The sequence below is a fragment of the Symphalangus syndactylus genome, chromosome 9, assembly GCF_028878055.3.
Source record: "Symphalangus syndactylus isolate Jambi chromosome 9, NHGRI_mSymSyn1-v2.1_pri, whole genome shotgun sequence".
NCBI lineage: Eukaryota > Metazoa > Chordata > Mammalia > Primates > Hylobatidae > Symphalangus > Symphalangus syndactylus.
Window position 1 is genome coordinate 62,955,534 of NC_072431.2, and position 26,631 is coordinate 62,982,164.

General features: G+C 46.0%; 1 protein-coding gene across 2 annotated transcripts; it reads right to left on the bottom strand.

The window, feature by feature from the left end:
- Positions 1 to 1,356: 1,356 nt before the first annotated feature.
- Positions 1,357 to 26,008, bottom strand: EIF4H (eukaryotic translation initiation factor 4H). Of its 2 annotated transcripts, XM_055292858.2 has the most exons (7): positions 25,724 to 25,994; positions 10,695 to 10,882; positions 8,781 to 8,845; positions 8,600 to 8,696; positions 8,211 to 8,270; positions 3,610 to 3,747; positions 1,357 to 3,318 (listed from the first exon to the last, which is right to left on the bottom strand). In XM_055292858.2, the coding sequence occupies exons 1-7, from the start codon at positions 25,780 to 25,782 to the stop codon at positions 3,179 to 3,181; spliced, it is 747 nt and encodes a 248-aa protein (XP_055148833.1). In that variant the 5' UTR covers positions 25,783 to 25,994; the 3' UTR covers positions 1,357 to 3,178. The 2 variants fall into 2 exon arrangements, with proteins under 2 accessions (XP_055148833.1, XP_055148834.1); XM_055292859.2 differs by lacking the exon at positions 8,211 to 8,270 and having other exon boundaries at positions 25,724 to 26,008.
- Between the last annotated feature and the right edge of the window lie 623 nt (positions 26,009 to 26,631).

Genomic DNA, 26,631 nt, shown 5'->3' on the forward strand with positions numbered 1-26,631 from the left:
TGGTGGCCCATGCCTGTAATCACAGCTACTCAGGAGGCTGAGGCAGGAGAATCGCTTGAACCTGGGAGGTGGAGGATGCGGTGAGCCGTGATCGTGCCATTGCATTCCAGCCTGGGCAACAAGAGTAAATCTCCATCTCATCAAAATAAAAAAACAAAACAAAACAAAAATCCAGATGTGGCCAGGGTCTGACTTCAGAAAAGCCCAGTGAGCCTGGCCCCAGTGACCTGCTCCCTGGGAAGTCTTCCTTCAGGTTTTAAGCTGTTTCACCACCCTATAGGCGAGGTCAACCCATGTTCTAGGTTAATCAGCTCTTCTTGTTCTAGACTTAATCTCTGTTAAGTAATGTCCTTCATTGAGAAAACCAGGCTATTCCCTAGAAATCACCAATTGAAAACAGATGTCAGGGCCAGGCATGGTGGCTTGTTCCTATAATCCCAGCAATTTGGGAGACTGAGGTGGGTGGATCACTTAAGGTCAGGAGTTTGAGACCAGCCTCGTCAATATGGTGAAACTCCATCTCTACTATACAAAAATTAGCTGGGCATGGTGGTGGGTGCCTGTAATCCCTGATACTTGGGAGACTGACAGGAGGATCATTTGAACCCGAGGCGGAGGCTGCAGTGAGCCAAGATCACGCCACTGCACTCCTGTCTGGGTGACAGAGGGAGACCCTGTATCTGAAACACCAGTCCTCTCTACCACCTACTCTTGGGTAGGAAGTAGTTGAAGCAGAAGAGTTACTCTAGGCACCCACCTGAACAGCCCCTGCCCACCTTACTAAAATTTAGTCATGTTCCGGGGTCCTCCATCACCAGACAATGCTCCTACCTCAAGGTAGGCGAGGTCTGCCTTGGCCAGCCCCTTCCAAAGCCAGCCAGGACTTTGCCAAACACGCATTCATGCCCCGCACCTTGCCCACTCAGCTCTTGTCTTAACACTACCCAACAGCAACCTACAGCAGCAACTCCCCAGTCAGGATCTGCTTGTCAGGAAGCAGCAGCCCTCCCAGCCATGAAGGGCACCTAGAATTTCGTTTACAAGCAGATGTTAAAGGAAGCCACATGTTGTGTAAATGCCTGATTTCTTCCATCTTGGGAAAAAAAAATTATGTTCCTTTACCTAACCCAAAACAGCCAGACTTTCAAGGTTTCTGCCTGGTTGGGAAAAGGACATTTTTAGCAAGTGAGGGGAAAAAATTGGCATCCTATTTCTAATCATCACCAGCTTTTAAAATAACTTCACTCATCCCAGAATTAAAATGACAGGGACTCTTCCATTTCAATGGTGCTTCCCAAATTTAAAATTGTTACATTCCATGAGCAGCTAAAAAGAACTCAAAAATAAAGGCAAGCATTAAATATTACGTAAGGTTTTCTTTTATTTAAAAGATCATTCACAAAATACCATATCCATAGATTTACTTTCTGTCATATAGCTGAATGTGTTAAGTGTTTGGAATTCCATTCTCACATTTAAAAGTCAACTGGATTGCCCAGAAGTTTAGATGCATTTGTTTTGTTCTTTATCTTATCCACATTGAAGATGTAAGTAGGTCATCTGAAAGCATCGGGTTTGATTACAACCACATAATGCATGTCTTTCTGAAGTTAAGTATTGGTGTTACACAAATGGTTCTTATCTCAGAAGCAGAGAAGCTGACAGGTGTGAGGAAGGAGAGAGAGTTCTGTGGATTGCTGAGGCCTTGTAACAAGACACAGTAGGAAAAGCCCAGGATGGCGGCTGGTGACCAAATACTAAGCACATTCTGCTGGGCACCCCAGGCCACCCTGGCCCTGCCATCACCTGGCGAGGGCCTCTTTCCCAGGCTCCTGCTGCCGGCCGCCCCCAAACTGCTCCCCACAGGACAGACTGGGACTTGGGTACTGAAGGATTTTTCATCTGTTCACACGCAGGTGTTCAAGCTCAAAAGCCTAACCCCTAGCACTCCCACGTAAGTGCTGAACCCTGCACATGGGAACAATCGGGTGTCCCCAAGATGTGGCCGCAGACCTAGACAGCTGCAGTCCTCTACTGCTATCTGAAGGTTCCTGACAGCTCTGCATAGTACAATTTAATTTATCAAAGGAAATGAGTAAAGTGCCAGATTCTAGACCCATTTTGGCTCTGAACTGAAGGGGAGGTGGGAAGCACAGTATCTCATTATGTTGCCTATACTAGGAACAGATCCACACAACACACAGGCAACAGGGATGGGGGGAAACGCCGCGTCAGCGCCGCAGTCAGCCCAGTGCAGCGCCAGCACCACCTCCTCCACCCCCAAAGTTCCTTGGCCCAGCAGAAAAGAAACCAGCTGGCCGTTCACTGCACCCGGCCAGAGGGGGGAGCCTCCACCATGCACGGTGAAAGGAGTGAACTAGCTGGGACACCGCCTCGAAAAAGCGGTAACAAACACGTGTGAATCCATGCGAGCATTCACTGCATCTTCTCCGTGGACTCCCTACCGCTCTTCCATGGCCCCCACTTTCAGCCTCACTGTTTCTCGTGTGAGCCTATCTGCTTGGACAGTCCACTGGGGAGGGGGTCATGGAGCCAGGACTCCCTCTAAATAGGAATGGAAAGGACCCTGCAGATATTTTTATCCTAGTTGTGAAAACAAGGTGCCTCCGATTCTCTATATCCATCACAGCTGAATACCAACAAGGTCCCTGTCGTTCCCTCTGTCAGTGACTCTGGTTTTTGTCGGAAGCCCCAGCAATACAGAACTCAACATGCAGGTCAGAAGAGAAGCACTGAGGAAATGAAAGGAAACGCCTGGAGTTGGGCCAGTGTCTAAAGTAAAAAGAGAAAGCAAAAGAAAAATGTCGCAGCACCGCAGCCCAAACGCCCCCCACCCAAGGGGGCCACCTCCGCTCCTCTGAGGAACCCCATGTGCTGCTGGGAAAACAAGGAGCAGGAGGAAAAGGACAGAAGGAAAATGGGGAAGCAGCGGAAGAAAGAAAAAAACGCACAAACAGGCACTAGATAGATACAGCAAAGCCCAGAATGTACTAAAAACCACTTGTTAACAGCTGACATGCACTCACAAGCTGTGTTTCCGCTGTGAGGAGGCCAATGGCAGGCGCAGGAGTAGCGGCTGCAGGACGGCTGCCCAGGGACTCACCAGGCTGTGGTCCTGCTCTAATCCCCCATGCCCCATTCCCTCCCAACCGCAGGCTCATTCTTGCTCCTTTTGAACGACTTCCTCTCTAGGCCTGGCACCCCCGAAGATAGCAGAGTTGGGATTGGCTACTTGATTGAGGGGTGTCGCGACTGTTCGAGGTTTAAGCTGGAGTCGTGGTCTCTGTGCTCTTTCCTCTAGGGGAGAAAAAGCAGAGTTTGTCAGAGTGTAGATCCCATTCCACATCCAGCAAAACGACCATGCTGATGTTGCTGTCAGCAAACCAGCCCACTTTTTAAAATTCACCTGGCCTGCCACCCCATCAACAGATGCTCTAAAGACCAAGGTGAACTTGCTATTCCGGAGAACGTGGGGATCTATGCCGACAACTTTGTGTGTCGTAGGACGGCCAAGTCCCCATGGGGTGTGAACTGGCCATGATCATCCCATCAGGACAAGATGCCCTCCACTGACACATGAGCCTGTACCTTCTGTGGGTTCTCTGAAATCCATGTTGGATCCGCGGAGGGGAGGGCCATCTCTGAAGCGGCTGCCCATGGGGGGGCCTGTTCGCCGATCACCTGGGCGACTCCCTCCCCTGCCCCCTAAGAAGTCATCCCTGAAGCCTGAGGAAGAAACAGGACACTGAATTACTTTTCAAACTATCATCTCCAAACTGCTTATAGAATAATGTTCTGGGAATTGTTTAATTTCAAATTCTTCAGTTTGTCCAGTATCTGAAGTCTCTTCAAAATAAAGTGTGTTAAAAGTGGGTCCAAATGCCAATGTGTGGAGTAATGACAGTGCTAACAGACTTCCCAAAGAAAAAGGAATCAAGATCTTAGGAGAGCAAACAAATGAGCTGTTTACATGCTCAGCTTGCAGGAAAAATAGAAAAATATTAATACCACGAAACTGTATTTTAATACGGCTTAAGAAAAACAAGAAAGCCTCAAAGCAGGTTGAACTCTATTTTCTAATAGAAATCTATACAGCTATTTTAAAAGATAAACCTGAAATTTAGAAGTATTTACAACTCAGAAAACAAAAATCACAAGAAAAAGCTATATGAAGACAAAATAAAAATACAAAGTCCTAATTTTCCTGTTTTGGCTGCATTTTAGGTGTGGGCCATTCTACAAGCAAAGCACCTGGGTGGTAAACAAAGCAGTTATCCAAAATTGGCCATGCCCTACACAGAGGGGCATAGGGCAGAGAGCACAGTGTCTTGCCCCCACCGGCGCCTCCTGTGGGGGCAAAGCGTTCTTTCCCTGTTCATTTGTGTGCCTGCTAAGTGGGCTCTTGGCAGAAGTAAACTGCATCTCATTTAGAAATGCTGAATTCCCACTGGTGTGTAGGAGGAAAGAGTATTTTCTCAATGGTCTTAAGGGGCCTTTAGGTTTGTACTTAAGTGAAAGCTAAACTTTAACTGTATAACCTACTGATGTTAAAATTTGGTAAAAAGAGTGGTTCACGCCTGTAATCTCAGCACTTTGGGAGGCCGAGGTGGGAGGATCACTTGAGTATAGGAGTTCAGGACCAGACTGGGCAACACAGTGAGACTCAGTCTCTACAAAAAACACAAAAATTAGATGGGCATCGTGGTGCATGCCTGGGGTTCCAGTTACTCATGAGGCTGAGGCAGGATAATCGCTCGAACCCGGAAGGTGGAGGGTGCAGTGAGCCGAGATAGTGACATTACACTCCAGCCTGGGTGATGAAGTGAGACTCTGTCTCAAGGAAAAAAAAAAAACTGGCGAAAAGAAGTTAAACCATAATTAAACAAATGAGCTTGCTGCTGTCGGTTGTGCACTCAGGGGTTGCCGCTGCTACTCTCTGCGAGAGTGGTGCCAAGGCCCCAAGCTTTCAGGGAGCTCGTCTTTGAGAATAACCCTCGGAGCCCGCGGTATGCACTATACAGTCATCCTCATTATCCACAGATCCCATATTTGCAAATCCACCCAGTCGCTAAAATTCATGTGTAATTCCAAGCTGGATACCAGCACCATTTCTGCAGTCAGTCCTGGACCTGCACAGATGTGACGATCCCAGCTGAGGCAGAAAAAGACAATGCTCTGCCTGCTTCAGTTCTTAACTGTCAAGTCTTTTCACAATGTGTCGGGTGTTTTGCCCTTTGGGCTTTTTCTGGTGACATCGCTGTCTAAAGTGGCCCCAGGTGCAGTGTGAAGTGCTGTCTGCTGTTCCTAAGTGCAGGCTGGCTGTCAGGTGTCTCACAGACAAAACCGGTGTGGGATGAGCTTTCTAACAGGCTGAAATGATGGCACCACAGACCACTTACTACAGCTGGCCCTGAGTTCAATGTTAACACTATTAAATGAATCAACACTAACATTAAATGAGGCGTCTTTAAAATCAAGGTCACACAGGCTGGGCGTGGTGGCTCACGCCTGTAATCCCAGCACTCTGGGAGGCAGAGGTGGGCAGATCACCTGATGTTGGGAGTTCGAGACCAGCCTGACCAACATGGAGAGACTCCGTCTCTACTAAAAATATAAAAATTAGCCGGGTGTGGTGGTGTGCACCTGTAATCCCAGCTACTTGGGAGGCTGAGGCAGGAGAATCGCTTGAACCCAGGAGGCAGAGGTTGCAGTCAACCAAAATCACGCCACTGCACTCCAGCCTGGGCAAAAGAGTGAGCCTCTGTCTCAAAAAAAAAAAAAAAAAAAGTCATATAAAGCAATGTTAGGTATGATCAGCTGATGAAAATGTTGTGATCCAAGGCGCACAGGAGCAGCACTGCACGGGCTCATTCAGTGTTATAGCAACTCCACAGAACCACCTCCAATGACGAGCGCTGACTGCATCACCTGTGGTGGGGGCCGATTTCTATTCTTTAAAGGTGGCAAGGGTTTTGGAAACCAATCAAGGGATCTCACACCCAGTTCAGAGACTGAGTTAAATAATCAACTTTAACAAACCAAGTAATGAAAACAAGTCTAAACAGATTTAGACCAGTAGGAGCACTGCTTTAGGGGAAATACACTGGGAGGCATATAGTCCAGTATAAGGTCCTTTACAAAGTCTTTTACCCACCACATTACACAGTTCAGTGAACAAGCCTAGTTAGTATTCAAACATTTAACTTCACGTTTCCCCCAAACTAAACTGTGAGGTGTACCTTTCCACGTGAGTACAAAGTAAACTTACACCCTTTATTATGAGATTAAATGATTTCGACCACCAATGTCTAGCATGAAACAAATAGCTCACACCACGCTGGTGAAGCAGATGAACAAGGATCTCTCATCAAATCTGTTGGTGGGGGCCAGACGCGGTGGCTCACGCCTGTAATCCCAGCACTTTGGGAGGCTGAGGCGGGTGGATCACGAGGTCAGGAGATCGAGACCATCCTGGCTAACATGATGAAACCCCGTCTCTACTAAAAATACAAAAAATTAGCCGGGCGTGGTGGTGGGCGCCTGTAGTCCCAGCTACTTGGGAGGCTGAGGCAGGAGAATGGCATGAACCCGGGACGCAGAGCTTGCAGTGAGCCAAGATCACACCACTGCACTCCAGCCTGGGCAACAGAGCGAGACTCCGTCTCAAACAAAACAAAACAAAACAAAACAAATCTGTTGGTGGGTTTCTAGGAAGCAAACTATTCATGAGAATCTTCAGAGTTTTCTTTACAAAGCTTAGTTTAACACTGGCTATTTCTGATGATGAAATGTTTTTGCTTTCTTGGTACTTTTCTGTTGCTCTATTTTGTTTTTTTACAACGAGCAGGTATCATTAAAAAAAAAAAATAGCACCATCCTATTAAAAAGTAAAAAAGATCTACTCTCGCAAATAATGTATAAAGTATCAAATTAGCCATTACTCCATCGAGTGAGCCCACATTGGGTTTGAGATGTCACCAAACACTGCAGTTCCCACCGGAACTGGTGGTGGCCAGGCCATGGCCATGTTCACTGTGTTTCTGCTTGAGCGCCAGTGGCCAAGCTAAGCCAAGGGTAGAAAGACGTTAGCATGTGGGCAACTTCTATAGCACCTGCGAATACCAAACTGGCAGGGGGAAAAGGCTGTTCTCTGAGCTGCTGGTTGGCTCTGAGAAGACAGCTGCTGCACTTTTCAATCAGAGACTAGCTTATACATAAAATTACAGATTGACTCCACCATACTGCACTTTTATGAATAAGCTCATTTCTGACTGGCTACAGGACTTTTAAGAACTATATTATTCAACAGATAGTCGTCATCTGTTCAGCCAAAGCTGAGTTTTTAAAAATCTCAGACTCACAAGACAGTGTGCACCAGTCCCTCCCATACTTACCCACTACCTTACACCAGTTTTGTTGTGATGCGGGGAGGGTGCTGGTGTTCTATACAGCACAGCATGAAAGCACATCCCAAGTTTGTGGGAAAGAGAACAAATTTTGTTTTTCTTTTCCTACCTTTCTGTGTTACAACTGAAGTTTTTATCATGTACACATATAAAAAATTATACTTTTGTAATTTAAAAACAGAAAGTAAAGATGAAACACATGCTGAAGATCACCCTGCAGAGCAGAGGCCTGGCGTGTGGACTGATGCTTTGTGCTACACCACCAGCTGGTCTGCCTGGGTTGGCTAAGAAAGAGAACGGTGAAGTGGATCATGTCCACCATCAAGGGACTGGACCTCCCCACAATCCTCCAAGAAAAAAAAGGGCCATCAGGACTACCTTTCACCATGCAAGAGCCCAAACCTCTACCCTATGTTTTCCCGAAGGAACAGTACTTCCCTTGGTGCCATACACAAAACCAGAGGAGTTTCCCTGGGCTAGAGTCTGAGAAAGACTGCTGAGCGAGCTCAAGGACCCAGGCCCGTGCACATCCAAGGAACTGCAGGCTAACAAAGGTGACCACAGAAGGTGTGTGGGGCTCACCCGCCCACAGTGTGGAGCCTTCAAGTCCTGCCACCACAGGCTCTAACAGAGGCCTACTTGCATGCCTGGGCACCTTGCAGGAGAGTTGTATTTGTTAAAGGAACTAAATAACTAGTCCGGCCAGGCGGGCTACTCATAAGAAACAGACAACAGCAGCGGCCCCTAGGAAAAATTAAGTGGTGATACTTTAAATACTGATACCAGAATTGAAGTCATCCCGGGAATCCCATCCACCTCTAGATTCTCGAGAGCTACCCATTCCTGAAGATAAACAAAAAAGATAAAGTTGAGGTCGTGTCATTACCTTGCTGCGCAAACATGGAAAAATTCACTTGGAAGACATACAACTCATGTGATGGAAGGTTCAATGAAATCATTTTAAGAGTTTTTGCTTCCAACAGAAAAACAAAAAACACCAGGCTTGCAGAAGCATCAGTCATTCTTTCTAGGATTTTACGCAAACTTTTAAGAGCTCACGAGAACCTATCACACCTATGAGATAATCGACTTCTACTAGGAACGTTCACGAGTTGGAATTGATAGGCATACTGCAAATCTTTATGATGTTCAGCTTTAGAAGAACCAATCACCTCTGTCATCTGGTCCACCTTTTCTGAATCCAAAGCCACCTTTATCTTGTTTTCTGCCTTCTGCAATGTCCACACGAAGTGACCGATCGCCCAACAGCTAATGATAAAGGGAAAATAGTGTAAGTACTGGAAAAGAAAACAATCTCAACCGCTATGACAGAGAAAACCTGAGGATACTTACTGCACCATCGTATGTCAAGGCTTCCTTAAGGGAATCCACTTCATCGAATTCTACATAGCAGAATCCTGCAAAAGAAGACCCCGATTTCCTCAAGCAATTCTGGGTTAAAGATGTGGGAAGATCCTATTCACACTATTTCTCCACGTCACAACTACCATTCTGTTGTCTAGATGATGGCAGACTAGGAGAGCCTTTCAGTAGATAGAATCCTGACTGGCATTCCTCCCTCTCAATTCTATTTTATCAGTCAGAAAATGCTAACTGAACATGCACTGAAATAGCAGCTGCGTTTCTAGAAAGCTTTCTTCTTGAATGTTTTAACCATAATATTCAAACCTTTCTCAGGCCATCTGCAGAGCTCTTCTGACTTCTGAATGACTATTTAATCTAAGTGAGGATTAGATTTCATAGATTTCAAACTTGGTACCTAAAATGCTCTGAAGAAAGAGGCTTAAAGTGCCGATTTAACTTACTACTCAGGTAACTGATATAAAATTTGCTTCACAAAGCTGAAAATATATCCTTGGCAATCAGGGCATTCTTCTCTGAATGTTAATTAAAAGACAGGTGGCCTGGGTCCAAGTACGTGTTACTGACAACCTGTGTCCCTGATGCCAGGGGTCTGATACTGCCCCTTCCTTGCTGTCTGGAGTCTAAATCTAGTTCATTACTCCCCAGATGCTGGCACTGCACCCTGCATCCCCTCTCCCCCAGCATCCTTGCCCTGTGTAATAACTTAATAATCACACTTCATCTTTGAAGCCCACTAGACTGCAAGTGCCCTAAAGGCCTGAGTCCAAACTTTGCCTGTTTACCAACTGTGTGTTAAGAACATACTGCCTTGGCTGGAGGGATGTCCCCCCAGCTTTCCTCCCTAAGTGGATTCAATGTTGAGAATAATGGAGAAAACTACCCCCAACTTCACAGAAGCAACAGATGCCCAATCTCATCTTCTAGAGCTGCTCAAGTGAAGATGGTCCTCTATGAGCCAAACTCCAAAGCCTGTGGCGACTGACCCAGCCCAAAGGCTAGGCTCACCCACACACTCCAATCCAAAGTTTAATTCCTAATGCTTCCTGGAGCTTACTTTCACAAGTGTAACTGATAAATTTGTTTTCACTGTTTGATTACACACTACATGTGGCTTTAGATTCTGAAGTCAAAAAGAGTAAGAATGCCACCGACACACAAAACCACCCAGGTCAGCAAGGCCTTCTCGACTGTTGGCACAGCTCCCCACCACAAGTTACCCCATACTTGTCACAGATGTGCTTTTGGGTGGATTATGTGGGCCAAACATCCTGGGACCTAGCAACCTGCACTTACACAGCAGGCACACTTCCTTCAGGAAGCCCTGCAGGCAGGAGAATGCTGCTCGGATCCCTTCTTCTTCCTGCTCTTTGCTCCTGCACCCTACAGACACACGACCTATAGATATCACATCTGAAATCTCAGCCAGCCCTCCCAAGCACACTCTCCAAATTTACAAATGCACACTGACAGCACTGGCTGCTTCTCTTCTGGGTTTTATGATAACTGGATGACACGATAACTACCAAGGAAAATCTACGAGTCATTCCAGGAGGAATGTGCCTAAGAGTCCTCAGCTCTATTCCTCTCTCTCCTGGGGAACTCCTTTACTGGCAGACAGGACTGCTGTAGAGGTCAGGCTCACAAACCTGGGCATATGCCATGTATTTCTATGAACTACACTGTGCAAAACATTTTCCCCTAAGTGAACTGAAGACCTGTGAGTTGAAGAGTTATGTTTCTTTCGGCCACTTAGACCAGGCAAATGTTTAAAACATTTTCCTCATTAGAGCCTCTGGTTCACAAATCTATTTTTATTTAGAACCCCTTCCCATCCTCCCCCACCCTTTACAGTAATATACAATAAGAATCCCCCAAACTCACCTTTAAATTTATCTGTGTCTTTGTCTCTGACTAGCCGTACACTCCTTATGCTGAGATCCTTAAAGATAGCATCTATGTCGCCCTGAACCGTATTAAAAGGTAGATTTCCTACGTATGCTGTGTAGGGGGGCTCTGTGGGCAACTCCTTCTGGCTACGGGAACCATGGCCACCAGCACTACCGCGGGACCTAGGAGGGGAGACAAATAGGATTCCAGAGTGGAATAAGCAAAACAAGTAAAGCATTCTTCCGCTGAGCTACGCTGCCAGCGCCCCAGGTGAGGCACTCTGCTCGAATGTACCACAAGACTATTACAGAGAATGGCTGGAGAAAGAAAAAAAAAAAGGAAAAGAAAATTTTTTTGAGACAGACTGTCACTCTGTTGCCCAGGCTGGAGTGCAGTGGCACAATCTCGGCTCACTGGAACCTCTGCTTCCTGGGTTCAAGAGATTCTCCTGTCTCAGCCTTCTAAGGATGCTGAGATTACAGGCATGCGCCACCACACCTGGCTAATTTGCATATTTTTAGTAGAAACAGGGTTTCACCACGTTGGCCAAGCTGGTCCCCAACTCCTGACCTCAGGTGATCTGCCTGCCTCAGCCTCCCAAAGTGCTGAGATTACAGGTGTGAGCCACCATGCCCAGCCCAAACATAACATACCTTCCTAAGACAACTGCTTCTCTCCTATTCACTCAGAATCTGTATCTGCAGTATTTACATCCTAAAACCTAAGCAAGTACCCTCCTTCACACACCGTGGTGCTAAGAAATACAGAAATGGACGGTCTAGAAGTAATGTTGTATTCAGAAGAAGGATTACTGAAGTTGCTTACGTTTAACACATTCATACATAATAGAATTATTTCTCCTATCGCTTGAACCTGGGAAGCAGAGGCTGCAGTGAGCCAAGATCGTGCCACTGCACTTTAGCTCAGGTGACAGACTGAGAATCCGTCTCAAAAAAATAAATAAATAAAAAGTAAATAAATAATTTCTCCTTATTGCCTGATTATGGGCATAAGAATGTCCTAATAAAAATTTTAGATGTCACACAGCAAGTACTGACGTACCTAACACTCTCGTGCAATAATACTTCACAGGGTCCTCAAATACATAGCTTGCATTACCAATCCATTTCAACCTTGATGTCATCTCCTCAGCTGTATCAAGCGTCGTTTACTCTGCGTAGATATTGGTTTAAATCTAGCCTCTGTCACTTACTAGCATATGACCTTGAGAAGTTATTCAACTTCTCTAAGCTTTATTTTATTTGTAAAATTGAGTTAATCCTAATACAGCACTTTGGGAGGCCGAGGTGGGTGGATCACTTGAGGTCAGGAGTTCAAGATCAGCCTGACCAACATGGTAAAACCCCGTCTCTACCAAAAATACAAAATTAGCTGGGTGTGGTGGCGCATGCCTGTAATCCCAGCTACTTGGCAGGCTGAGGCACGAGAATCGCGTGAACCCGGGAGGTGGAGGTTGTAGTGAGCCGAGATCACGCCACTGCACTCCAGCCTGGGCGACAGAGCGAGAGTCCATCTCAAAAAAAAAAAAAAGAAATCAGAATATAGTATAAATAGATTATTATATTAAAACGATATTGCCATAAGAATGCCCCAGGAGAGACTTAAAGTCATTAGAAGTGAAGTGCCAAGACGGCCAACATTTGTTTTCAAGCAGGTCAGCGTAAAGGGCATGTGTGCAGGTATGCAGCAAGGATTCAGCAAACAAGGCAGAATAGTCACTTCTGCATCCACTAGCATCATCCAACTGTACCATTATTTCAACCTTATTGTAGATTTGAAAATTTTCAAAATAAGACGTTTGGAAAACTCAGGAGGAAAAAAAAATTAAGGTGGTGATGTTTTTTTGAAACAGACATTTAACCCATTTCCTGTTTGCTCCAAGAATACTGTGCTGGCAGCCAGCTGCAGTTTTTTTTTCTAAACGGGAAATGCGTTCAAATAAATGAGATCCTTCACAACAACCAAAGACCTGCTCAAAGTCACCCTCTTTGCAGGGGAAATATTAATATCCATCTTAGAGAGCAACCTGGTCTTTCATCTACATACTGCTAGAAACACAACGGAAATTCCACTTCTTCCTGAAGATAAATTCCAGGTGTCTTGCAGACAAATATTATTCATTAAAGCATTTTTCTAAAGTAGAAGGGTCAACCAAGCTGTGATTTTTTGATGGTTAAAAAAAAAAAAAAATTTAAGTTTCATGATTCAGAATTCTGGTACTTTCCAATAGGAAGTTCCACGTTCTGTTCTAAGACCACCAGAAAATAGGTTTACAAGTGAATTGCATCCCACCTGCCCACTTCTCCCATCTTTCTGGGCCTAGTAAAGGTGACTTATTTTGCATTTCAATAACCTTTGCCAATAGTACTCTATCGCTGTTATCTCCAAAACCATAAATCCTAAAATATTTTCAATAAGATACTATTTAGGACTGGATAATAAATATATGAGTTACAGTATAAGGCCGGGCCCAGTGGCTCATGCCTGTAATCTCAACAGTTTGGGAGGCTGAGGCGGGAGGATCACGTAAAGCCAGGAGTTCAAGACCAGCCTGGGCAACACAGTAAGACCCCATCTCTAAAAAAAATACAAAAAATTAGCCGGGAGTGATGGTCTACACTTGTAGTCCCAAGCTACCTGGGAGGCTGAGGTGGGAGGATCACCTGAGCCCAGGAGGTTGTTGCTGCAGTGAACTGTGATGGCGCCACTGCACTCCAGCCTGGGTGACAGAAGGAGACTGTTTCCAACTGAAGAAAAAAAAAAAAAAAGAAAAAAAAAAGGCCGGGCGCGGTGGCTCATACCTGTAATCCCAGCACTTTGGGAGGTCAAGGTGGGCGGATCACTTGAGGCCAGAACTTCAAGACCAGCCTGGCCAACATGGTAAAACTCCATCTCTACTAAAAATACAAAAACTAGCTGGGTGTGGTAGCACACACTTGTAATCCCAGCTACTTCAGAGGCTGAGGTGGAGCTTGCAGTGAGCTGAGACTGTGTCACTGCACTCCAGCCTGGGCTACAGAGCAAGACTCCATCTCAAAAACAAACAAACAAAAAAAAACAAAAACAAACAAAAAACAAAAACCAAAAAAAACCCAAACAACCACAACAACAACAAAACCAAACAAACAAAAAACAAGATGCAGTATAAACATGTGGAAAACCATAAAAATGGAGGGTGAATGTTAAAAAAAAAACACTTTAAATTCATTACTCAACATTAAACATCTAGGGATGCGTAATGATGTTAAAAGACCGTCTTGTATGTAAGCAGCTCACAGTTGTGTGGGGCGTGTAAAACACGTGTATATATGCAGGTATGTTTGTGTGTATGAATGTGTAACATATACATAAAAACTAAAAAGGAGGGTGAGGATGAAGAGAGATGATAAACTCTCTCTCTTGATGTAGTTGCTAAGTAAGGAAAATGGAGGTGCGAAGGCTTGCTAATTGTGCTGGAACTTACAGAGTAGAGGAACTGTGGAACTGAGATCAGGCCAGACTTGACCCCTGATTGAGCATAGGAAGCCCAGGTGAATGCCAGTAAGATGATGGGGCACTGCTAAAAATGCACTAGGATAGGAAGGTGGCTCTGGCTTTGGAAAAGATAGAAACATCTAGTTTGGGGCAAACCATTTTTGAAAAGTTGGCACGTTACCAAATGGCAGCACCTAACAGCTAACTGGTGATATAATTCTGGAACAAAGATACACCAAAGCCCACCGAATTGTTAAACTCACTCGTGCCTCACAAAACCACCAGTGGCTTAATACTCTAGACTTTTCAATAATTACCAAAGTAGTCCTAAATATTCCCATACCCTACCTGATGTAGTCCCTTCTACAGGTCTTAAGCACTTTTTACCTTTTCATCCCATTCAATGAAATCACTAGGGGGCAGCAGGGCTGGGCCATGGAGGTAGACTTCACTCAAGCTAGCACTGGTGAAGTGTCCACTGTGTGACAGTCACTTGAGACACAAACCCCAGAGTACACATCACATAGGATGATACAGATCTGTTACCCACCAATTCATTTACAAAATCCAATGTCAGAAAACTCTGAGCTAAAATGTCTGCCACCTTTCACTAGATTCAAGTTTGGGGGACTACTACCTAAATAAATAAGCTGTGTTTTGTGAAATTCAGTACATTCCTACACAGATCAATAACAACACACGGGAGAACAGGTTCACTTGACACCTTAACTAGCTTGATGTAGGACCTCTGCCAAATTACCTCTGTACCTATGTTTTCCTGTCTGTTATTTTATATTTCAATCTTGATTTTATAAGTTTAAAACTGACCATAAAAACATTTTGTAAGTACCAAGTGCTATATAAAAGTTTAACAATAATTCTGCCATGCTCCTGGGTAGATCCAACAGGCTTGAGGCTACACTGGGCTGGCAGGAGTGCGTGTAGAACAGGAACAGATCAGCAGAGCGTGCCAATTCAGGACACCTGAAGTCAAGGTCTGTGCTGCAAACTCTTTGCCACTACTGAGCAGTGTCCTTTCTACCGCCCACTAGGGACAGTCTATTGATTATGAAAGATTAAAGTAGTCAATTACAGCTTCAGTAATTTAGGAAATCCTACTTTTGGCTCCAAGTGTGACTAAAATCCTTGACAGGCAAATCACTTTTCTTTACTCAAATCAACCACGTATCTGCATGTCTATGAAGGGTGGAGAGAGTGTAGAGAAGGCACAAACCTAAGACCCGGTTTCTGCCCTCAAGGAGCTGATAATTTGGAAAGAAGAAATCATATCACAAGCAAAGGACTGCAGAAAATCCAGAAGATAGCAATGAGAACAGTCTCTCCAGGGTGGAGCAGTTGGGAGCCAGGATATGCAGCACAGCAGAGAGCAAGAGAAGTGGGACTCCACTTCCAGATGGCAGATGGGGCCAATACTGAATCCTTAGGGTGAGCCAGAAAAGATCTATAGGTGCCAAAGGAGACTGAGAGAGGGTAACTATAAAAAGAAGCCAATGTAAAGAGTAGATGTTGGCCGGGCGCAGTGGCTCAAGCCTGTAATCCCAGCACTTTGGGAGGCCAAGGCGGGCGGATCACGAGGTCAGGAGATCCAGACCATCCTGGCTAACACGGTGAAACCCCGTCTCTACTAAAAATATAAAAAATTAGCCGGGCGTGGTGGCGGGTGCCTGTAGTCCCAGCTACTTGGGAGGCTGAGGCAGGAGAATGGCGTGAACCCGGGAGGCGGAGCTTGCAGTGAGCCGAGATTGCGCCACTGCACTCCAGCCTGGGGGACAGAGCGAGACTCCGTCTCAAAAAAAAAAAAAAGAGTAGATGTTACAAGGGTAGAGATGTATCCAGTAAGTAGATGCAACAGAAAAGTTGAGTGCTCGAGACTGGGCATGGGCATGTGGCTCCGGCCTGTAGTCCCAGCACTTTGGGAGGCTGTGATTGCACAACTGCACTCCAGCCTGGGCGACAGGGTAAGACCATGCCTCCAAATTATGAGACACATCTCATTTAATCCTCCCAACAGAGGAGTTTCTAGCTCTCATTTGGGGAAAGTAAGGCTCAGAAGGGTAAAGTAGTGTAAACCAAAGAAAATGACTGGCCGGACGCCATGGCTCATACCTGCAATCCCAGCACTTCGGGAGGCCAAGGTGGGGAGATCACTTGAGCTCAGGAGTTTGAGACCAGCGTGGGGAACATGGCAAAACCCCATATCTACAAATAGGTAACATCTGGGTTTTTGACAATCATCAAAAATGGCTAAGCTCTCAAAGGTCAAGCCTTTATTTGATAAATACCATTTATACTATTATAAACTATAATAGTATAGAGAAGAGTGGTCACTTAAAGAGTAGGTAATGGGTATACAGGACAGGTCACTATATTATGCTTTGGTTCATGTTTTAAATTTTCTACATTTTTCTGTAATGTTTTGCATATTCAAACAATTCAACTATACAAAGTCATCTTTGCAAAAACTGGGAAAAACTGAACGCTGGGTACTGGAAAAACTGTTGGTTAAAGAAAAAAAAAAGCCCTTATCTGTTAGAAACATACTCAAGTATGAAAAGTATGTAAGAGGCGGAGTGTAGTGGCTCACGCCTATAATCCCAGCACTTTGGGAGGCTGAGGCGGGTGGATCACGAGGTCAGGAGTTCAAGACCAACCTGGCCAACATTGTGAAACCCCATCTTTACTAACAGTACAAAAATCAGCTGTGCACGGTGGTGGGCGCCTGTAACCCCAGCTACTCGGGAGGCTGAGGGGTGGTGGCGGAGGCTGCAGTGAGCTGAGATCGCGCCACTGTGCTCTAGCCTGGGAGGCAGAGTGAGACTCCGTCTCAAAAAAAAAAAAAAAAAAAAAAAGGCTGAGCTCGGTGGCTTACACCTGTAATCCCAGCACTTTGGGAGGCCGAGGCAGGCAGATCACCTGAGGTCGGGAGTTCGAGACCAGCCTGACCAACATGGAGAAACCCTCTGTTTCTGCTCTATCTCTGCCAAAAATACAAAATTTGCTGGGCATGGTGGCACATGCCTGTAATCCCAGCTACTCGGGAGGCTAAGGCAGGAGAATCCCTTGAACCCAGGAGGTGGAGGTTGTGGTGAGCCAAGATAGCGCCACTGCATTCCAGCCTGGGCAACAAGAGCAAAACTGTCTCAGAAAACAAAACAAAACAAAACAAAAATTAAGAATATATAAGATACATCTACTACGGTAGCCATAAAAATTGAAACAAAAATTGCTCTAAAGTATGTAATATATTTACCAACACAAAGATGAGGATTAAAATTAAAAAAAAATAAAAACTATTTTAGAATGATAGGTGGCTAGGATTAGCCTTAAATTATCCTAGCCCACACCTCCACCCAAAAGTAGGGAAGATAGATGTAACAGAAATAGTCAAAATGTTTATGAGGTTAAAACTGGGAAAGGAATGGAGTTGTTTAGTGGGTATAGAGTTTCTGTTTGGATGATGAAAAGGTTCTGGAACTAGATAGTGGCAATGGTTACACAACACTATGAAGGTACTCCATGCCACTAAATTGTACACTTAAAAATGGTTGAGGCTGGGCGTGGTTGCTCATGTTTGCAATCCCAGCACTTTAGGAGGTCAAGGCGGGAGTATCCCTTGAGGCTAGTTCAAGACCAGCTAAGGCAACAAAGGGAGACCCCAGTCTACCAAAAAACAAAACAAAAAAACTAGCTGGGGCCGGGCACGGTGGCTCAAGCCTATAATCATAGCACTTTGTGAGGCCAAAGCAAGCGGATCCGTTGAGGTCAGGAGTTCGAAAACAGCCTGGCCAACATAGTGAAACCCCGTCTCTACTAAAAACACAAAAAAATTAGCCGAGTGTGGTAGCGGGTGCCTGCAATCCCAGCTACTCAGGAGGCTAAGGAGGGAGAATTGCGTGCACCCCAGAGGCAGAGGTTGCAGTTAGCAGTGAGCCAAGATCATGCCACTGCACTCCAGCCTGGGCGACGGAGCGAGACTCAACAACAACAACAACAAAAAGCACTAGCCAGGCTAGTTTGAAGTTATACTGAGCTATGATTGTGTCACTGCACTCCAGCCTGGATGGGGGGGGGGGAGGGGGCGGGAGTGGGGGAAGGTTGAAATGGTAAATTGTTATGTATATTTATTACAGTAAAAAGAAAACTAAATAATGGCTACATTAGAGTTCCAAATACTAGTCTCTACCTTTGTTTACATATGAAAATGTTAAGATTAACTTTTAAATGTTAGAGAAGTGAAAGACTAGAAAATTCCAGTCCAATCTAGACCCACTGATATTCTTCCATTAACAAAAAATTACTTAGGGATGGGCACAGTGGCTCACATCTGTATTCCCAGTACTTTGGGAGGCCGAGGCAGGAGGACTGCTTGAGCCCGGTAGCTTGAGACCAGCCTGGGCAACACAGCGAGACCCTGTCTCTATTAAAAAACAATTATTTAGCTCAAGCAGCAGTTCTTTACATTTGTGCAGTCTCTGAAGAAGGCCAAGATGTAAGCCTTTGGTCCTATTCTGGCCTGGAGGGCCACACCTTTCTTCCACTCAGCAGTCCCAGTGACTTAAGAGCTGCTGTATCACTGCTGCTGAGGCTTCTTTCGAAGGTCCTCACTGAAGCTGCTCAGCCCTTCCTCCTAAGATGAAGTTTCAGAGCCTGGCCATCCCCACTATCACCTTCTTCATAGGCTCCAGTGTGCTGATGCCTTAAAATATGGTTCCCAGAATGGTTCACAATATTCCACATTTATAAAGCAAAGACCTATACTGATCTCACAACAGGTCTTTGTGTTAATACAAACGAAGGCAGGGGCACCAAACTGCATTACTCATGCTTTCCCACCATGCACTTGAAGTATTTAAAATAGGAAGAAAAATCACAGCTTCAATTAGGAATATCCTTGGTAAAGCAGTAAAAATGAATCGTGACCCACTTTTTAATACCCTATGTTATGAAACACGCAAAGCACTTCTGCTGCATACACAAGCATGATGGCTGCTCCAGGAAAAGCACTTGAGCTACAAGCTGAACTAGCTGTTCTTTCTATAGAACAAACTATGGTTATTCAGACATGGGTATTAGTTTTTTAAAAATGAAGTTGCCGGGCGCGGTGGCTCACGCTTGTAATCCCAGCACTTTGGGAGGCCGAGGCAGGCGGATCACGAGGTCAGGAGATCGAGACCATGGTGAAACCCCGTCTCTACTAAAAAATACAAAAAATTAGCCGGGCGTGGTGGCGGGCGCCTGTAGTCCCAGCTACTCGGAGAGGCTGAGGCAGGAGAATGGTGTGAACCCAGGAGGCGGAGCTTGCAGTGAGCCGAGATTGTGCCACTGCACTCCAGCCTGGGCGACAGAGCGAGACTCCGTCACAAAAAAAAAAAAAAAAAGTTAAGTCTGTTCCTTAAGTAAAAGAACAGTATTTGGGTTTTTTGTTTTGAGACAGGGTCTTGCTCTGTTGCCCAGACTTGAGTGCTGTGGTGCAATCACTGCTCACTGCAGCCTCAACCTCCAGGACTCATGTGATCCTCTAGCCTCAGCCTCCCAAGTAGGTGGGACTATAGGCATATACCACCACACCAGCTAATTTTGTTCTTGAAAAGACCAGGTCTGGACATATTGTCCAGACTGGGCTAGAGTGATTCTCCTGCCATGGCCTCCCGAAGTGTTGGGATTACAGACATGAGCCACAGCACCTGGCCAAAATAACAGTATTTGTTGCCAATGGTAAAATTTAAGCTTTCAAGCAAAAAAGAGTTTCAGAAAACCTGTATCCATCAACATAAGCCTGACAGCCTTTCAATACTCAGAGACTTTTCTAACATCTATGGTGAATGTGACTTTGACACTATAACAAAATGTACCAACATTTGGAAGATCTGCATGGCTCTGCCTGGCTCAGTGAACAGGTCTTTTCCAAATCACCAACACCTTACAAATGTATGCACTGGTAAAGGATCCAGTCAGAATACAAGATAAAGTGACTTTTTTTTTTTTTTTTTTTTTGATACAGAGTCTCACCCTGTAGCCCAGGCTGGAGTGCAGTGGCGCAATCTGGGCTCACTGCAAACTCCACCTCCCAGGTTCAAGCAATTCTATGGCTTCAGCCTCCCAAGTAGCTGGGACTACAGGGGCCCCACCACCATGCCCAGCTAGTTTTTGTGTTTTTAGTAGAGATAGGGTTTTGCCATGTTAGCCAGGCCGGTCTCAGACTCCTGACCTCAGGTGATCCACCTGCCTTGGCCTCCCAAAGTCCTGGGGTTACAGGAGTGAGCCACCGCGCCTGGCTAAATGATGAACTTTAATGTAAAAGTATGAAGAGTTTATTGATAAGGTTTTAGGTTTCACATTGCAACTAACCTTCATAGAAACTACTGCTTATTGAGTTTTGGTATAGAATCAAATATTAATATCCAGAATTATTTGATTACTCCTCCCACTTCCAACTATTTGTCTGTGCAAGGATTGAGCTGCTCCATAAAAGTCAACCAAAGCAACACATTCCAAGAGTGGAGACAGATGCAGGTATGAGAAACCAGTTGTGTTCTATTAAGCCAGACATTTAGAAGGCTCCAAAAATGTGAGTACACATGAAAGACAGAGGAAGAGTGTGCAGAACAAAGGGAGGTGACGGCCCCCCTAGCCCTGAACTGGAAGGCCATGCTTAACCAGAGGCTTGTCAACCGTGGAGCAGCCACATACTTGAGCACCTTCAGAAGGTCCTGATCAAGATGGAAAATCACATAAATCATGACGTGGGCAAACTTCGAAGAACATTCAACTTACACAAAAGAAGTCTTAGACGTACATACAGCTGCCATTAGGTTCTATCAAAATCATGCAATCACACTCATTTCGTGCCCGGGTGTGCAGGTCTAATCAGCTGCACACATGATGCAAAAGCAACCAGGCAGCAAATACTTTCCTGAACCTTCCAGGGGAAGCTGGAAGCCAGAGTGTGATCCTGGACAGACATTCAGAGTCTGCTTTGTATGTTCTAAGCTTCCAGGGAGACTCCTTAAAATTGTGAAGTCCTTCCAGAACACTAAGCTTAATTTCTTTTTCTTTTTTTTTTTGGAGACAGTCTCACTCTGTCGCCCAGGCTGGAGGAATGCAGTGGCACGATCTCAGCTCAATGCAACCTCTGCCTCCCTGGTTCAAGCAATTCTCCTGCCTCAGCCTCCCAAGTAGCTAGGATTACAGGTATGTGCCGCCACACCCGTTACTTTTTGTATTTTTAGTAGACGTGGGGTTTTGCCACGTTGGCCAGGGTGGTCTCAAACTTCTGGCCACAAGTGATCTGCCTGCTTCGGCCTTCCAAAGTGCTGGGATAACAGGCATGAACCACTGCACCCAGCCACTAAGCTTAATTTCTAATAGAAATATAAATTGAAGGCCAGGCGCGGTGGCTCACGCTTGTAATCCCAGCACTTTGGGAGGCCAAGGCGGGCGGATCACGAGGTCAGGAGATCGAGACCGCAGTGAAACCCCGTCTCTACTAAAAATACAAAAAAAAAAAAAAAAAAAAAAAAATTAGCCGGGCGTGGTGGCGGGCGCCTGTAGTCCCAGCTACTTGGAGAAGCTGAGGCAGGAGAATGGTGTGAACCCAGGAGGCGGAGCTTGCAGTGAGCCGAGATTGCACCACTGCACTCCAGCCCGGCCGACAGAGCGAGACTCTCGTCTCCAAAAAAAAAAAAAGAAATATAAATTGAAGGCTGGGTACTGTGGCTCACACAGTAAGCCTTGGGAGGCTGAGGCAGGAAGATCCCTTGAGCCCAGGGGTTTGAGAGTAGCCTGGGCAACATAGGGACACTCTGTCTCTACAAAAAATACAAAAATTAGCTGGGCGTGGTGGCACACCCTGTAGTCCCAGCTACTTGGGAGGCTGAGGTGGGAGGATGGCTTGAGCCTGGGAAGTCGAGGCTGTACTGAGCTATGATCCTGCCACTGCACTCCAGCCTGGGTGACAGAAGGAAAGCCTATTTCATAAATAAATAAATAAATGTTTCTAACTCATATGTGGGGAAAATATGAGGTGAAGGAACTTACTTCAGATCACACAACTAACACATGGCTGAACTGATGAAACTCTGGTCTGCCTTATTCCAAAGCCAGGGCTTTTGCATGAACCATCATGCAGAGACCTCTCAACAAATCCAAATATTTCTGGTAACACTTTTCATATAGGATAATGGTTTGGAATTAAGCAATGGAACACTTGGAGTGAAGGATAACAAACCCAAACGACTTGACATTTGACAGGTAAACAGCATTTTAAAATAAGCTTTTCAATAGCTTTACAGGCCCTAGCATCAGTGAAAACCAGCTGTAGTTTTTATACACTGCCTTCCTTCCTATTTCATACAAATCTTAAAATATGCTCAGAGACAGGAAGTAGAATGGTGGTTGCCAAGGACCAGGGGGAAGGAGGGCAATAGGGAATTACTATTCAAAGGGGACAGGGTTTTAGTTTTGCAAGCTGAAGAGTTAAGGAGCTGGATAGTGGTGATGGTTGTACATTACGAATACACTCAATACCCCTAAAATGTATACTGAAAAATGGGTAAAGTGGCACATTTTATGTTATGTATATTTTACCACCATAAAAAATTTGGATAAAAATATGCTCAGAAATTTAGACAGAGATGCTAAGTTTAAAGATTCAAAGGTTAGAATTCTAAACTCCTAGGCTGGGCGTGGTAGCTCATGCCTGTAATCCCAACACTTTGGGAGGCTGAGGCGGGAGGATTGCTTGAGTCCAAGAGTTCAAGACCAGCCTGGGCAACACAGTGAAACCCATCTCTATTTAAAAAAGAATTCTAAACTCCCTAACTGAATCCTGATAAAGAATAAATTTGGAGTTTTGCCAGTTTTTAGATGGCACCATTTCAGGCACCTCAATTCTTGCCACCTCCGATTTCCACCCTAATTCTCAGGATCGGTGGTTTTCCGCTAAGCACTCACAGCTTTGTTGCAATCAGAAATATAAAATCAGTATTACTCTGCACTTTACTGCCAATGGCAAATGAGAAACTGGAACCTCAAAAAGATAATTTAGCAAACTGCAAAACAAAGTCCATTCAAGATCTGGTACAATCAACTCTTGATCATTTGGAATTTTGTTTTGATTTGCTTGCTGAACAATGCAGTCCCTGGTTCTCTCCCTGGCTGCTGGGGACATGCCCTAATAGGCTCGGGGGAAAAAAGCAGTGGTTCAATACTGTTTCCTGACAACTGCACTGGTTATTAAACACAACTACGAAATAAACTTAGGAAGATGTATAATTACCAAACTATGTTTTATGATTATAACTGTTCATTTGAGGCCTACCATTTCTTTCACCTGTGACCCAAGTAATTTAGAGGGAGATGTACTAGCCTGTCTGAGGCATTTCAGACAAGGGAGAAGGTGCCTACACAAGTACCAAACAATGCAGTGCTAAAACTGCTTTCCATAGGTGGCAATCTTCTATGATGCTTAAGCATTGTAAAGCAGTGACATTTGTTCATGTGGACATAATTAAAATAATTGAGGCCGGGCGCGGTGGCTAATGCCTGTAATCCCAGCAGTTTGGGAGGCTGAGGCAGGAGAATCACTTGAACCAGGGAGGCGGAGATTGCAGTGAGCCGAGATCGCACCATTGCACTCCAGCTTGGGCAACAAGAGCGAAACTCCATCTCAAAAAAAAAAAAAAAAATACACATGTATAAATGAATATGTAAATTCACCAACAGGTTTTTAAAACTACTTCTAAAAGTAGCAATACTTATGTACTTTCACATGAATATGAAGCCAAATAGAAAATTCCAAGTAAATCAGACATAGAAGATGCTTAATAGTAAAGAGACTCTATTAAGAAGTTTAAGTGATGCACAGTGCTACCTAGGAAACTCTCCTATCAGTTTTTGGAGTACACCTGGGGAAAATGGCTAATATTTTCATTTGCCTGGGGATATATGAAATTAATAGCATCTTAACAGAATTTTACTTTTGATTGTTCCAGGCACCCCCAAATGTCAAAATTTGACACCAGAAGAGCTGGCAAATGTGTCTGAAGGAATTTTTTTTTAAATCCCCACACTCAGTTTAATAAGGCCACCTTATTGTAGTACCAATGCAACTAAAACTTAAACCGACCACGCTGTTTAAGAAGAATTTTTCTGGGTACTTCTGTGAACGTTTTTTGGAACTAGGTAAAACAAAACAATACAAAAAAAAAACCTAGTTGTTAAATTTCGAAATGATTTGAGAACAAATTTGATGTCTAGAAACCTACCCCAAAGGCGATAATTTCATGTCATCCAACATTTATTTCTTTATTAGCAAATAAAATGTTCTTTGGAATGACAATAGCTCCACCTACCCCAACACACTTCCATGAAACTTACAGTATCATGAATGATATTAGCTACACTACTGCACCGAAACAAGCTTTTGTTTGAGCCGTTCCCAAACCAAGGTATTAAAAGTGATCATTCTTTACCAAACAAGGATACTTTTGGACTGCAACCCAGGAGACTGAACACCTCAGTGTGTACTATTGTGGTGTTATCCTGGGAAAGTAATCCTTTCTGCAAGAAAACACAAAGCCCAAGTGTGTCCTTGACAAACAGCAAGATGTTCATAGCCTATATTCTAACGAGGCAACTTGTATTTAAAAAATAAAATAAAAAAAAGTGCAGATTCCTGGAATTAAACACCATGAGCTCTCTATTCAAAGATGTTTCTTTTAAGCAACGTGTTTCAATTATACATAGTTGTCTGCATTTGACAACAATCAGGACGACGCTAAATGCGGTTCCTTCTCCAGGTCAGAGCGAGAAACCAGGGAGAAATAAAATTGTGCCAAAGAGCACGTAGCACCTGTCAAGGCACTGTGACCCAAGAAAGATTAATACAAAGAAGCTACGATGGATTTGTCTCCTTGGTCTCCCCCCGCCCGCAAGGAGTCGTACCATCCCCGGGCCAGAGCCGCCAAATCCCTGCCTCACACGCAAGGGGAAGGGAATCGCCCCTCTTGGCTTCCGACCTTCCCCAGTCGGCCGGCCTCATGGCCAAGGGGCCAGGGGCCTGCAAAGCGGCCAGACAACAGAGGGCAGCGAAAGAGGCCGGGACCGGAGCGGGGCAGGCCGTGTGGCCCGCACCCCAGCGCCTCAGCTCAGCCCCGCGCTGGTCCTACCGTAGGGGGGATGGGGCTGGAAGCGGGCGCTCGTCTCCGGGCACTCGGCGCTGCCGCGGCCGAGGCAGGGCAAAAACCAACACGTTGTCGTTGGCGGGAAGCGGTGGAAGGGATCCGCCCCGCGAGCAAGACCCCGGGAGCCCAGCCGCCGCCGCCCCGTCTCCGAGCGCGCCATTTCCAGGCCCCGGCCCTCCAGGAGCCGCTCCTAGGCCTCCGCGGGCCCCCGGGCGGGCCCCCGCCTCCTGCCGCCCCGGCTGAGCGCAGGACGGCCGCCACCCTGACGGTCCCGACTCCGCCGGTCCCGCAGCCCCAGCTGGGGCCCGCGCACGCCCGCCTCACCCTCTGCCGCCGCCGAAGCTGCTGTAGGCCCGATCGTCGTAGGTATCGAAGTCCGCCATTTGCCGTCTCCGCTCCGAGAGGAACCAGGGTGAGCGAGGAAGGACCCCGCAATATAACTCCCCCCCGCCCCGCCGCCGGGGTTGTCCGCCGCGCCGCCTGATCGCAAATCCCTTGGACGCACGCGCGCGCGCGCGCGCACGCACGGACGGTCGCTTGCCGCGCCGCGCCCGGCCCTGGGCCCACGGGCAGCTGCCTGCCCCGTGCGCTCTGCGGCCCACGTGGTGCGGCGGCGCCCCAGCTGGACGCCTGCCCGGCCGCCGCGGCCCATTATGTGCTGGCCCTGGGGTGCGCCCGCGGCTGCCTCCTATCCCCGCCGCACCCCGCCCGTGTGCGCCGGCCTTTCTGTCCGTCAGCGGGAGGTGACCTGGAGAGCTGGGGGGGAACTCCCTCTCCGATTCGCGTGGGACCCTGCCTTTCGGCCTCCAGACATGGCAGGAACCGCGGAGGCCTGTCCCGCTTGGACCCGCAAGTGGTCCCCGGGTGACACCCAAGTAAAGGCCACCTCCTTCTCCAGGCAGGAGCTGGCCACACTATGAGGATGCCCCGGAAGGGGGTGCGAGGCGGTGGGATGCAGACACGAATCATGCCTTCCAGGGCTTACTCGCAGCCTGGGTATTGGCGGGGTGGTTTTGAGAGGAGAGAGTATAGGTGGTTGGTGACTTAGCAAGAGAGACTGCACATCTCGGTTTTTTGCAGAAGTCGTTGCCTTGGAAAAAGAATTGGATACTGATGCGGATTCCATCATCTAGCAATAACAAAACATGGTTATGCAGTGGGAATTAATTACACGGGTAAATTTCTAGGTTTGTGATTGAGATGGTGGTAATTGTGGGTGCCACGATGTTGAC